Raw genomic sequence first — 15874 nt, forward strand, 5'->3', positions numbered from 1 at the left:
TCAGCTGGTTCTAAAATGTATAGAGAAATACAAAGAGCCATGAATAGCTGAGACTTTACTAAACAAGAATTAAAGTTCTAGTATTTAATACAACATGGCACTGCCAAAAAGATAGACAAATAGACCAGTGGGAACAGAACAGAGCCTGAAACAAACCCACATATATACGAACACATGATGTATGACAGAGGTGGTTTTTCAAAGCTAGGAGGAAAGGATGGACTTTTTAAATTGCGTGCTTAGACAACTGGATATCCATACGAAAAATTCCCAAGTAGATTACAGATGTGAATGTGAAAGATTAAAGAATAATGCTTCAAGTAGATAATACGGCAAAATGCCTTCATACCCTCAGGTGGAGAATTCTTTACCTAACACAAAAGCTACTAATTACAACAGTAAAGAGTAATTAATTTGACTCTATTATAGTCAGAAACTTTTGCACATCAAATGACATCATTAAGACCATGAAAAAAGCAGCACAATTGGAGGGAGAAAACATCGGCTATAGGTAAGTAGGTAGATGATAGATATGTAGGTAAATAGAACAAAGAATTTTTATCTAGAATACATAAACAATAAACCATTAAGAAAATCAACTAAATAGAAAAGATGCAAAAAGTCTTAAACAAGTACTTCACATATACACAAAAATCCAAATGACCAATACATAGTACTAGGTGCTCAACCTTCCTGGTCATCAGGGAAATGTAAATTAAAACCACAAAGAGAGCAATACATATCCCAGGATTAGCTAAACAGGAAGAAGTCTATTGATACCAAGTATTGGCAAGAATACAGCGCAACAGGAACATTGACACAATGCCTGTAGGAAGAGTAACCAATACAACTGCTTAGGCATTATCTAGTATTATTTACTAAATCTGAAGATGTAACATCCTATGATTCATTAATTCTACTTCTACATACATAGAGATACATATACTAATATATACCTGTATACATGTATAAGATAGCATTCTTTGTAAATGGCCCAAACAAAAACAACTCTCAAGTCCATAGACAAAGATGGGATGATTCATTAAATAGAATACTATACAACAATAAAAAGGAATCAACTATAGCCATATACAACAATACAGATGAATCTTAACACTGAGCCAAAGACAAGAACAAAACATTACATAACGCAGAAGTACATTTATATCAGTTCAAAACAAGAGACATATAAATTATAAATACTTAGGCATCAAAACAATGAAGAAAAACAGGAAGGTGATTCCCATAAATATCAGAATATTGACTATCTAAAGGGCAAGAAGGCTATCATCTGAAAAGGGTAGGCGGGGAGCTTCAGTGGTCCGAGTAATACTCTATTGTTTAACCAGGATGCTGGTTACATGGATTGTCACTCTACTATAAATCTTTAAACTGTAACTTTGTTTTATGAAAAATATAATTTATTCAAATATTCAAAATAGAATTTTGAACAAAACCAAAAGGAAACCAGGACCCATCAAAACTGTCCTATTCACAGTGAATTCAACACAGGTACCACAAATGTCTAGAAGTACATTTTAAAATTAAATCAAATGAAATATAAGGCAATTGCTCAAATGCTGATACAAATTTGCACAGATGAGACTGGCTTTTACATGGAACCCACAGCCCTTTTGTTCAATCTGACCATCAAGAAAGAATAACATGTTCATTTAAATACATGTATTTATTAAGTGCTGTGGTAGGCACAATCTAAGACAGCCTCGAAAGATACCCTCCGCTTAGCACATCCTAGTGTAATTCCCTCTCTTTGTGTGGGCTGGACCCAATGATTTGCTTCTAATGGAGATGACAGCACACGTGTTTAGGTAAAACTTTCAAGATTAAGTTACAAAAAGCATGTAATAGCATCTTCAAAACCCTCTCCTGCTTTCTCACTTGCTTCCTATGAGGGGGAGTCAGCTGCCATGTAACAAGCTATCCTATGGAGAAGCTCATGTGGCAAGAATTTGGTAGCTCTTTCCAACAGCCAATGAGTGAGCTGGGAAGGGTTCCTAACCCAGTTAAATCTTAGAATAACTGCTGCCCTTTCTAACACCTGGATTGTAACTTGGTTAGAAGCCCTGAGCCAAGGCACTCAGTTACTCTGCACCAAGATTCCTGACCAGAGATAGTAATTGTTTGATGTTTTTAAGCCATTAAGTGTGAGGGTAACTTGTTACACAACAACAGGTAACTAATGCAAACGCCTACTATGTGCCTTGTGCATTCCCTTCTCTTAACACTCAAAAGAGTCAGTAGGGAAAAATAAATTTTAAAAATAAATAAATGTAGGATTCTAACAGCTCTAAAATACTAGCAAGTGTGACATTAGAACAAGTAAGTATGTTAAATCTGAAAAGCAGATTCAACTTCTTTGATTGGTATATATCAGTGCCTAAACTAAGACTCATCGTTAACTCCAGTTAAAAGTATGAAATCACAAAGTTAATTTTCTAAGTCTGAATATTAATCTTAGGAAAATAAATTCAAAACTAGTAGTTGGCCTCCTGCTCAATCTTGCTTGAGTAAGTTCAAGAAAAGACATACTACAGGAGATAAGACCTTTAACAACTAAATTCATTTTGAAGATTAAATCCACAAATACACTTTATAGTATATGCAAAAAAAAACCCACCGCTCACTTCATTCTGTCTGAACTAAATCATGAGGTATTAATCCATGATATTTTCTAACGTTTCCTACGATTACAAATCACTAGTGTGCCTGACTCCAATCATGGAGAAATTTATGAAATTTAATAATTAAGTTTTTAAGTCTGTTAACTTAGCTTCAAATTTTCAAAGTTTTAAAACTTTGTTAACCTAGCTCCTCAGAGTCCCTTGTGTAATTAAACCTGAAATACTCAAAATCACTCAATTATGGATATAATAAAAAAACAAGAAAACCAAAATGTTTAGTAACAGCATAATCACTGCACAAAAGAGGCACCAATATCCAGAAATACCTGGAACTAGTATGTTGCTTGGTTAAACTGCCTACTATAAGAAAATACGATCCAAGAGAAAAAAATCACTCACAAGGATCACATAAGATTCACTTAAACTCAAGCTGAAAACTTCTACAGCATAATTAACCCAGACATTTAACAACAAAAAATGTAGAAACACTGATAATAATGAGCTATGTGTCAAAGGCAATATCATAGGAGGAGCTATTGGAAGCCACCAGCCACCACACCAGGGAGAGGACAAATTAGTATGACAAGGAAGAGTTACTGTTGGCAAACAATTCTTCATTGATCACTCCCAATTCTGCACATCTTGTGATAGCTTTTGCTCCAAACTATCTTTTCAAGGATGTTCCTATAGTGAACACCCTGGCAAGACAGAAATAGTGACTTCCTCCAGGACAAAGGGCAGATTTGTTTTCTGTCAATAAAATAAAAATAGCATCTCCCTGAGGGCAAAGACTGAAAAGGTTTGCTAGCAGACCCTTTTAAAAGACTGGTTTTCTAAGCTCAAGGTTCCTTAGTTGTAACACACATCCACTGCACATGCAGAATCTACCTGGCCCATGTCTACACCGTCCCTGCAGGACTTACAAGTCATGAAGCTGATGCTACCAGATGTGCCATGAGTAATCAAGACTTTTATCTCCAGCCCAGGAGTCTCATGTCTTCCACCAGCAACTAGGAAACTGTAGCAGGCTAACTTGTCAGCTTGCTATTAGAGTAAAAATCTCAGCACCTGCACAGTTATTTTACAGTTATACACTGTATCTTTATTACCTGAGACAATTTCAAATCTAAATACGTTGCAAGCATGAACAGACACTAAAGAAGTGTGAAAAACCTCAGAGGCTAATAAAAACCTTGAATAATTTAGGTCATAATAACGATCAATGATTTCATTTAACCCCCAGATATCCTCATGTCTGGACTGTTCACTTAATTGATTCATTGTCAGGTAATTTCCTATGTACTAAATCTCACTCAATGAGTTCACAGTCTAAGGGAGAAATAACCATGTGAAACTACTGCAAAATAATTTCAAATTTTGTTTTAAAAGGGGAGAGGGTATGTATGCAATAAAACTTATCACTCTTCCAAAGAATTTACTATAGCAAAAACTGCTGAGTGTACATATTGAATGAATAATTTTATTTCCAAATATTATAAAATGTTCAGCTTTATTACTCAAAGTGTGATCCAAGGACCAAGAGCATCATCGTCTGGAGCTTGTTAGAAATGCAGATTATCAGGTTCTAGCACACACCCTCTCAGTCAGAACTTGGATTCTAAGAAGATCCTCAGGTTATTCTCATGCAAATTGAAGTTTAAGATAAAGTACCCACCAAAAAAATAAATAAAATTAAAAATCAAGAACAAATAAACCTTAAATTTATAATTAAGATTATTTTAATAGACATATTAAAACCACAATTGTTACCTCAGCAAAAGTTAAAGATAAGAAAAATACAATCATAAATCATGTAAAAGATATTTAGCTATCAGTACTTGCATAACACAGAAAAATCCAACCTGAACAAAGTAAGAAACAGTTAAAATAAGACATGAATAGTCAAAAAAGGAAAAGAATATCAAACTAAGATAATGTAAGGTTCTCGCAATGCACATTTTAAGTGCTCCATCAAAATAAGTTCTCATCTTTTTATTTTCAAAAATAATAAAGATGGCCTGGAACCTAATACATAATATATTTTTTGGAGTAAAAAACATCCCAATTAGATAACTGAAAGTAAAAATATAAGCAATTTGAGACAGTTAGAAATTTAAATATAAAACAGCTCTCAAAGTTAAGCATGCTACCAAGAACACAGGATTTTTGCCTTTAGTTTTCCCATGTTTTGTACAATTCTGAAATGACTGAGGAACCTTATAAATGTTAAATTCGGACATTCGGGTTATAAAATTACTAATAAAAAATTATCTTTTAGCTATCTCACATGACTTACACTTTCCAAGTTCTAAATAGGTAGCTATGTTTTACCCACCAGTATGCGTCTTTATCATAGGAAAAACTGTAACCGTTTCTACTTAAGATTTCATTATATAAATTTTCCTAAGTTTTCTTTTCAATGTGAAAGTTAGGCTGTTATTTGATCATTCTATTTTCTAATCTTTATAGCTTTGAGTTAAGTTATTATATTCAATCTTACAGAAAACTTTTTAGCATTATCTCTAAAAAGGGATTTTCGAAATATCAAGTTGTAAAAGTAAAAAAAGCTAAAATAATAAAGCTCTAAAAAAAAACTCCTGAAAACTCAAATGCTTTCAAATGTTTAAATAAAATTTTTAGCCTGGAATGCTTTTACAAAAATGGGGGAAAAAATGGGAATAGTCAACAATATTTAATGAAACATTATGTAAAATACACAAAATAATATACCTCTCTCTTATTTCTTCTTGCAACCTTGAGGAATTCCATAAGGATCTGTAGTTGGGCTGCATGTGATTCCTATAATAGAAAATTATAATTGTTCTTTTAAAAATATAACTATGAGTTCAAAGTTTTCTTTAACACCACAGTATAATCAGTATGAAGCAATTTTATTTATCCATTCAAGTTAGTTTCTTATTTTTATTTAATCAGTTTTCCATTTGTTAATCGGCATTTTTAAAAGCAAGCCATTTTCCCCAAAACTAACTTTAAAAAAACAGGTATTTTAAATTCATTCCTCACCTACCATGCTAAAAAACTATTTATGGAAAATGGCAATTCTGTTATGTGTCCTGGCTTTCTCTTCCCCAACCAAACTAATAAAACATAAAAAAAAAAAAAAAAACAGTGGAGTCAGCATAGTTTCTAGATGCTGAAATCACTTTCTCCATAAGTATTTCACATCCAGGGGAGTAAAAATTATAATAATTAGGAAGAAATTCATACTTTTCAGAAGTCAAATTTACTATTTCTGGCCATAGTCTACTCACACAGATGAGAGAATATATTTCTATGAAATATTTCAGTCAAAATCAAAAATTTTAAAACAAAATTTTAATATAATCAAGAGGAAGGAGGGGTAAATAACACACATTGATAACTGAAACAAAGATGTAATCGATAAATGATAATTATAAGCCTGACATCTTCTGAATATCAAAAAATAATTACAAATAGTAAAGTTACAAATAGATATATATTACTGTTAAAATTCACACAAAGAACCAAGGAATTCCAGCTAAGCCTGATAAATATATATAAAAATACCAAAAGTTAAAAATGAAATAACAATAAGGGATGGTTTATGAACAAATACAGTTCTAACTTTTTAATAAATACTTGAAAATAATTTTTTAAAAGTCCAATGGGGCACATCCAAAACAAATAAATAAGATTTATAAAACTTTCATTTACCTGGCTATTCAACAGAATTATCTGAGGCATCTGTTAAAAGACACTGGATTTTATCTGATTCTTTTCCTCTAGAAAAGATTCCAGGAAACTATATGTTTAACAAGTCCCCAGATGATAAGAATAAGCCAATCTAAATTTGAAGAATCACTAAGATATTCCATACACTACAAAAAAGCATGGCTACTTCACACCCACTCCCAGAGTCTATCCCATTTGGGGAGAGGGTGGGAATTCTTGCATTTTAAAGAGTAAGAGGCAAAATAGATAAATGAAATGTTTACGTCAAGACAAATAAGGACAAAGGAGGACAAATACGAACTGATAATCACATTAGGATATTCCAGTTAACAAACACAACTGAATTAATGTTTCACAAATGAATAAATTTGTAGAACAGGGTATCATAAGGATTTTAAAGTGTAATTTTTTCTTGCATTAAAAACCCAGTATTTACTGGACCTGAGACACATTCCTGAGAAGTTAGTTAAATTGTCATACAGAACAAACTCACAGAGGGAATCTGTGTCCCAACCACAATGATAAACTATCCCAAAATCCTCAGCATTTTTCTTGGGACTTTTGTTCTTTACACTGTTTATATCTGTCTATAGATTATTTGGCCAGAGAGCAAAAACCACATCTTTATATAAAAAGGACATACACGGTCAAGACTGTTAATAAATAACAGTTCATTTGCAAAGGAAGTGGACAAACTATCCTCAAAATACCAAGTTTGAACATTCCATTTCACTCTACCAGTAAGGACGTGTGAACAGGGTAAGAATGCAACTGATATGAGAAAGGAGGGAACCCTTCCCAAAGCCTCAAGGTCAAAGGAAAGTTGTGAACAACTAAGTATACTAGGAATTCAGCACATGCACATTCTTCTGCAATTTAATCTTCTTCAAATGAATAACTTCAAAAAAGAGGTAAATGGCAAATTTATGAAACTATAATTTCACATATAAATATGAAAGAAAATTATGTAAAGGAAATTATGGAGGAGTAAAAAGAGAATGCTTAAATATGGGAAGTGTGCAGCCAAATATGTCAAAATAAGATCTGGTCACATAATGTTTTTTGTTAGAGCAGTCTCAGAAGTTGAACATTAAAGTAATCTCCAAATCTCATTTAACCCACTACTAAAAATGGAAGTTCAAGAAGTTCATTCTCTAAACATTTCTTACAATTGTAAAGCTTCTGTAAAAACATACAATGATCATTCAGCCCAATTATCACACTTTCAGATAAGGAAACTGGAGTAAGAGAAAAAGTGAAAAGAAACTTATTTAGAAAAAAAGAAAAAACATAGAATCTTATACTCCACTCTCAGTGCTCTTTGCAATATAGCAAGTTTTGTCACATTTGTCCCATCTAGTTCATAGTCAACTGTCTCAAAAGAGAGCATATCTGGGGAACTGCCAAGACGGAGGAATAGAAGGATGCATAGCTCATCCTCTCCCATGAATACACGAACAATTATACCTACAGACTAAACAATTCACACAGAACACCTACTGAACTTTGACAGAGTATCTCTTCAGAAATACAAGAAGATTCCACACAAAAACAGGTAGGAGGGAAAAAAATAAAAAGGAAATCGGTGCAGAACCTGTCCCACGGGGAGGGAGCAGCAAAGGAGGAAAAGCACCCTCACAATGGGAGGCCCCTCTCTACAGCAAAGAGTCAGCAGGGACAGAGGGGGAACTTCCAAGGGCTGGAGGAGAAAGCAGACAGAACCGGGAGAAAGCAGCACAGAGGGTAACTGCAATCCCGAGCCCAAGACGCAAGCTGGCAAGGGCAGGCCAGGCCTGGCTGCTGGACTCCGGCTCCCGCGGATGAACCTCGGGGGAGTCCTGGCGCTAACTGCACAGAGCAAGCGTCAGGGGCTGGAGCGTGGTGCGGGCTGTGGCTGGCAGTGTGCAGAACAGAACACCCTAGCAGACCCATAAAAAAGCACCACTGCTGGGCACATGGCAGGGAGGGGCGCAATGCAGCCAGGCCGCAGCCGCCACCTCTGAGAGTCCAGGCTCACTACTTGGCACAACTGTTGGCGTGCGTTATCGCAAGAAGAGGGGTAGGGTTCAGACACAGGAATCTTCTCAGCTTGGGACACAATCCCTGTTGCACAGCTCCTGGGTAGAGGCAGGGCTGAACCTGAAACCATCCCCATGGGTCCCTCAAAGTCACAAAAGGGACTGAGATTGGATGCTAGCCCCAGTAGCAGCGGCGGATTTTCTCCGCTGGTGTCCCTGTGGACCAAGCCTCTATGAGGAACAACCAGCAATCTGGCACGTGGTGGGGGTGGACTCGGCATTAACACAGGCCTGTGTACCTTGTGCGAGCACAGGGCTGGCGGCTGCGCTAACCCTGTGGCTCACTGTGAACCCAGGTGTGTGACTCCACACTGACCGCAGTGGGTCCTAGCACCAGGCGTCAGCAGATCTGCTCTGCTGGCACAGTGGGAGCAGAACCAGGGGGACACCGGAGCAGGTGGCCAACATTCCTGTGGCTGAGTTGGAGACAAGGGCAGCATCAACAAAGTGTACTTTGTAAGGCCACATGACAAGTGAGACAACAGCACAGAGGGCACTTCACCATGGACATCTCCTACAGAGGAATACTCAGCAGCTCCGCTTCCAGCTGAAGCACCTCAATCCCACCTACCACACACCACAGCTCAGAAATGGGTCAGGAAACCTCTATTCCAACAACAGGGCTGCAGACCCAGCTGTCAGGGCTGTGACAACAACAGAACAAGAAGGAGGTCCTGCTCAACAACCAGCACAGGCTCTGATCACACCAACCACACCCCTAGTCAAAGGCGGAACAGCCAACACACACGGAAGACGTGGCAACCATCCATACTAAAAACAGACCTCGTAACAAAAATTATTATTATTATTATTACTATTATTATTATTATTATTAATAAAATGAAAAAGGAAAAAAAGAATTCAGAAGCACTTAAACGTCCATCAGTAGGGGAATAGATTTGTTCATGCAACGAATTACTGTAGAGAAGTTAAAATAAACTAGATCTATATTCATCAGCAGGAACTTCGAAAAGTAAACAAAAAGGCATTATCTCAAAAGGATAACTATAGTATAAAACTCCTTATAAAAACTTCTAAATTATAAGACAACACTTTTTATATGGTTGTAAATACAAGTGTATGTAAAAAAGGCACATACACACTTGAGAAGGATCCTTGCCAACTTCATACGGTGCTTACTCTGGGAGAATGGAACGAGACAAAAGGGCTTTAAGTATAAAAAATATTTAATAATGATGATGGCCATTCTGGCTGGTGTGAGGTGATATCTCATTGTAGTCTTGATCTGCATTTCTCTGACAATTAGCAATGCTAAGCATTTTTTCATGCGCCTATTGGCCACTAGTTTGGTGCAGCCGCTATGGAAAACAGTATGGAGATTTCTTAAAAAACTGAAAATAGACTTACCATGTGATCCAGCAATCTCACTCCTGGGCATATATCCAGAAAAAAATAAAATTCAAAAAGACACACGCACCCCAATGTTCACAGCAGCACTATTTACCATAGCCAAGACATGGAAACAACCCAAATGTCCATCGACAGATGACTGCATAAAGATGTGGTACATATATACAATGGAACACTACTCAGCCATAAAAAAGAATAAAATAATGCCATTTGCAGCAATATGGATGGACCTGAAGATTGTCATTCTAAGTGAAGTGGGCCAGAAAGAGAAAGAAAAATGCCATATGACATCATTTACATGAAGAATCTAAAAAATAATAATAATAAAAAGGACACAAATGAACTAATTATTTTGATTTCTTGAATATGTGTAAGCACATTTGAATGTCCTTTATGCCTGGATAACCACATGCTGTTGATTCTTATTTTGTAGTTGGCTTTATTCCTTTGATAACTATGTAAGTTTAGCAAGCTAAAGCTCTAATCTGTTCTTAGAAACAATAATTAGTACACATATGTAAACTAAAAAATGTGCAATCTACTGTATGTATGTATTTACATGCAATATAATATGTATGTGCAGTCAAACTGTAGTAATTCTATCTAATAAAACTGAAAAACGAGAAAAAAATTTAATTCTCAAAAGGCAGATCTAAGACAAATGTAACAAAGTGTTACTATTCATTAAAAGTGAAAGGATTAGTCATGAGTCTCATTATTTTCTGTTCTTTTCTGTATGTTGGAAATATTCATTAAGTTAAATAATAATGCAAAGTATAATAGGAAAATAATAATGGGAAAATGCTATAATACTAACGATAGGAACTTTGCTTCTGAACTAGTCCCCTCTTCAAAAACTAATAGAAAAAATCTGCAGCCCAAAATTAAGATACCTGTATGTCTTCAATTCTAAGACAAAAAGGCAAAGATTAAAGGGGAATGAGATTAACAGCTCTCACATTCCAAGTGTACACTTATCTATTTTCAGTACAGTATGCCCCCAAACACCTCTTAAGTGTACCTGTAGTGCAACAGTCCAGAAAGTCTCTCTTTTACCACCACTAGGGGGAAAAAAGTCTAGTATTCTCTTAAGGTAGAAAAGGGAGACTCATTTGCTGTGAGTTGTACAGGGAAAGATCAGAGATTTCAACTGCTTCCTGTTTTCAGCCTTTACTACATGAGGTACCTTATGCTCCCAATTCCAAGGCCTTTGTTCCACAATATATATAGAGTTGGTTCTTAGCTATTGCCCACTGCTGGCTCAGTATTCAGCTTTCTCAGATCTCCTAATCTATTACTTTTCATCCATCTGCTCTATAGCTTAAAGAATACTGCTGCCATTGTCACCTCTCCCATTCTTTTGCCTTTTTAAAGTCCTTTACTCTTATTTTCAAAGTGTTAAGGGAGGAAGGTAACTGTGTATGTTCAGTCTATCATAGAGAAGTTTCTTTATATCATTTATCACTGTGAAAATATTTACTTAATTTATTTAACCTCCTCACCTATGCTACCCTATACCCACCCCCCACACACAGCAGAATCCTGTCTTTCCCACTGCGCTTAACACAACATCTAGCACACAGTGGATGCTAATAGAAAAACTATGTTTAAAACCATAGGAGAGTTGGCAGCAATTTTGGGGATATAACGTCTAAAAGTAACAAAGTAAAAACTAAACAAGTGTGACTATATCAAATTTAAAAGCTTCTGTGTAACAAAAGAAACCATCAACAAAATGTAAAGCAACCAACAGAATGGGAGAAAATATCTGCAGATCAAATCACACATCTGATGCTAATATTCAAAATACTATATATAAAGAATTCATATAATCCAATGGCAAAAAACCCCAAATACTCCAATTAAAAAATGGGCAAAGGACCTGAATAGACATCTTTCCAATGAAGATATTCAAATAGTCAACAGGTACATGGAAAGGTGTTCAGCATCACAAATCATTGGGGAAGTGCAGATCAAACTACAATGAGTTATCGCCTCACACTTGCTAGGATGGTTATCATCAGAGAGAAAAGATGACAAATGCTGGTGAGGATGTGGAGAAAAGGGAACCCTTATGCACTTTTGGTGGGAATGTAAATTGGTACAGCCACCATAAAAATCATAATGAAGGTTCCTCAAAAAATTAATATAAAACTACCATATGAGTCAACGATCCCACTTTGGGGTATAAATCCAAAGGAAACTAAATCACCATGCTGCAGAGCTATCTGCACCCTCATGTTTAACGCAGCACTATTTACAATTGCCAAGACATGCTAACACCCTAAGTGCCCATCAATGAATAAACGGATCCAAATGTTGTATATTTATAATGGAACACTATTCAGCCATAAAAAATAAGGAAATCCTGCCATTTGCAACAACATGAATAGACCTTGAAATCAAGCATTATGCTAAATGAAATAAGTCAGAAAGAGAGACAAGTACTGTACGACCTCACTTACATGTGGAATCTTAAAAGAAAAAAAAGCCAAAAAAACAAAACACCAAGTTCACAGAAAAAGATCAAATTTGTGGTTACCAGAAGAAGGGGATGGGGGAAGTGAATGCAGGTGGTCAAAAGCTACAAACTTCATTACAAGATAAGTACTGAGGACGTAATATACAACATGATGACTACTGTTAACTCTACTGGATGGTGTTATTTGAAAGTTGCTAAGAGAGTAAATCCTCAAAGTTCTCATCACAGGGAAAAAAATTTTTTCTTTTTTTTCCTCTTTTTTCCCTTGTATCTACATGGGATGATGGGTGTAATCTAAATCTATTGTGGTAATCATTTCACGATATATGTATCAAATCATTATGCTGTACACCTTAAACTTATACAGTGCTGTATGTCAATTATCTCAATAAAACTGAAAGAACAATAAAGACAAAGCCCCTCCCCCCCCAAAAAAAAACACAGGAGAAATTCCTACCAACTCTGCCCCCGAAAAAGACACAGCGTGGGAGACTCGTGTTGGTCAGTTCAACCACACCTCCTCCTTTTCCCTACTAAGACTCCCATTCTATTAGCTGGTATCCAGATCCAAGCTATGTTAATCAGAATCTATCCACAGAATTTTTCAAAATCAAGTTGGAAAGCTCCTTTTCTGCTTTTATCAAAAAACACAAATATAAATTAGGAAGTACAGGTGTCCACATTATCCACCATGTAATAAAAATCTAAGAAAAGAAAGTCAGACCTGCCTCAAAGAAACCGTCACGACAAGTACAAAAGAAAACCTCCCAACAACACTCAAGTGCCTGAATTCCCTCCATCTAGTCTAGTCCTTAGAGAAGTCATGGTCCCAATCTTCCCAACATTTGGTTGTGAAGCTCTTTGTTTTATGTGTGCAACCTACCCACTCCCTTACTCTGTGAATTTATACCCGCTTTTTGTTTAAGCTAGGTCAGGGTGGGTATTTGCTTACCCTAAGGTGTACGTCACTTATAATGGAGCCTATTCAATTCCCAGCTAATACGTGCAAATTCACATTTTACATTTTTTACATTTATTTGCCAGAACGTAATTTTACATTTATTTAGATTGCATTACATGAAACAGGATAACGGCTCCAGTTCCCATCTTTCTAAATGCCCTTAGTTAAGCCACAGACTGCTGCTGCTGCCAATGGACACCTGCTGGAAGGATTTTATGCAGATAAAAATAATCTCTATTTTCTCCTCCAAATCCCGTACGTGAAGAGGGGAAGAAACAGCAAAGAAGATATTCTTTGGAAGAAAAATGACCAATATAATTGTTCCCTATTAAAATGAAACTGTACTTTCTCATGATCTTAACATTCAACTTTTGTTAATACAAACTGGCCATTGCAAGTAAGTTGTATTGTTAAGAAATTTGTTCTTTCTTTGAATTGAAAAAGGGGAATCTGTTACAAGTGATATCCTGCAGATGTTTCTTGCTAAATAAATCTGGATGGACTGAATGACACCGCCCTACTATTTTTTAAACATTGCTAGATCTTTTCCAATGCAACTGAAAAAGCACCATTTAAAACAATTTTTTAAAGTTCAGCTGCCACTTACTGCTTCCAGTTGTTTCTTCTTCTGCACTAGTAACTCCAACATAAGGTTGACGTTCGCCAAATCAAGGTTATCTTGGTCGGTTCCCAACAAATCCTGAAATACTTGCCACCTGTGGCCATTCTAAGAAAAAAAGATACACAACTTCCTAAGAAGATTGTTTTAGAGTTCGCTACTTCCTAACATGTTTATTATATAACATATCAAAAATAAACTACAATGTTCCAACCTACTTCTTCCCAGCTAGTGGCTCCCCAGCGCCTTCTAATTATAATTTAAACACTATTTCTCCCTTAAATGAATTTAAATAACAGATATAAAAGACATTTTCAAGATAAATGTTAAGTCAGCATCTCTAAAGGTGTAATCCCCTTCAAAATAAATGCCTGGATTTTAACTACTTGTCTAGCCATATTTTCAACTTTGTATTTGGTAAGGTATTAATTTAAGCTCACTTGCCTCAATAATTTGGGGCTAATCCTCTTAAACTGAGAATCTTTCAACATTTTTTTTTTGCAAAGTACCACCCACAGTATCACCCTGCCATATAATTCTTCAAATGCTACATATTACAAGCCAATTCTGACTCAATGTAATCCCACCAAACCTTTCAAAAGATGAAAGTAAATTTCAGAAAATGCAGGTGAGAAAGTTCATTAAATAGAAGAATATCCTTAAAAAAATCAATAATATGCTAAGCTTTAACACCTAATTAATATTAAACTAATAAAAACAGTAAGTTGAACTTTATTAAAAATAGTAATAAGAGTTGAAACATACGGTGCTACTCACTGAGTGGTCCAATTTGAATCTCTTTTCCTCAAACCTTTGCTTCTGTTTGAGAATGAGTTCATTCACTGAAAAGAGAAACAAAGCAAAAAGCACACATAATCTGTGTTTTTATTAAATGTGTCATCTAATTATTCTGTTTAAATGGATCCTATTTAATTTTAAAAAGTCTCAAATTTCAAAAGATGCTAAACAGAAAATGCTAGGTTTCTATTTCAAATTAGAAACAGTTTTGCCACAGCTACTCCTACTACAACTACTACTATCATTACCACTACAGAAGGAGCATTCTTCAGAATATGTACTTTCTCTTAACACATCTCAGTGATGGCACTCTTCGCACTTAGAGAGAGACAGCTCTTCACTGTATGAGACTGTCCCATGCTCTGCATGGTAGCTGGCTGATCCTATGAGGTAGGCACTGAAGATTTTTACTTCTTTTCGTTTGTGACTTTTCTATAAACATCATGGCAAACCATCATAATCTTTTTTTAAAAACAAGAACCTGATTTTTTTTTCCCCAGTGCCACATGCTTTCAGAGTCTCGATCCCTCCCCAGCCCCGAGGTATGGTGCTTGACTAACCTAAGCCAGTCTAGCCATACACCCTGCTAACGTTAACTACGTGACCTAACTTTTACAAATGAGGGGTATGCTGCCTTTCAGAAAGAGAAAGACAGGAGAAAACTAAGTTCTTTCTCTGCCTTTGTTAAGGGGTGATATCTGGTCCTGCTTAGTGCCACCATGCAATCTTGGGACCAGCCAAAAAACGAACACAGAGGCTGGGGATGGAGGAACAGAAAGCAGATGGAAAGAACTTGATAATATCACTGAACTGCCAAATTAACTAATTCTAGAAATTCTTTTTGTGTGAATCAAGACATTCTCCTTAATGTTTAAGCCACTTTAATTCGATTTTTCTGTCTATAACACACAACTGATAAAAAAATAAAACTGATAAAGAAAAGGGCAACTAGCACTAAGCTAGTCTAATTTACTTGCCTTTAATTTAATTTACAGAAATTATCCTATGGGTTATTATCTGCATTTTAGAGATGAGGAAATTTTAGAAAGAGCATAAGGAACTTACTCATAATGATGTAATACAAGACAGAGCTAGGATACAAACCCAACTATCTAATACTTTCCACTATACCACAGTCCAACTACAAATATTTTTGAACAAATCAGAGCAGTACAAGGGCCACACTAGGAATCCAAGCTTGAAAGATAA

General features: G+C 35.8%; 1 protein-coding gene across 4 annotated transcripts in view; it reads right to left on the reverse strand.

Moving 5' to 3' along the window:
- The window catches only part of COP1 (COP1 E3 ubiquitin ligase), a 165225-nt gene that overhangs the window by 127559 nt on the left and 21792 nt on the right, over nucleotides 1-15874 (reverse strand). The window contains exons 4-6 of one of the 4 annotated variants that reach the window (XM_074349829.1): nucleotides 14645-14709; nucleotides 13856-13975; nucleotides 5373-5441 (exon numbers count right to left, since the gene is read on the reverse strand). In XM_074349829.1, the coding sequence (XP_074205930.1) occupies nucleotides 5373-5441; nucleotides 13856-13975; nucleotides 14645-14709 (254 nt within the window). Of the gene's footprint in view, nucleotides 1-5372; nucleotides 5442-13855; nucleotides 13976-14632; nucleotides 14710-15874 lie in introns of all 4 variants that reach the window. The other 3 variants (XM_074349828.1, XM_074349831.1, XM_074349830.1) reach the window with 3 other exon arrangements.

Source organism: Camelus bactrianus, chromosome 21, assembly GCF_048773025.1.
Source record: "Camelus bactrianus isolate YW-2024 breed Bactrian camel chromosome 21, ASM4877302v1, whole genome shotgun sequence".
NCBI lineage: Eukaryota > Metazoa > Chordata > Mammalia > Artiodactyla > Camelidae > Camelus > Camelus bactrianus.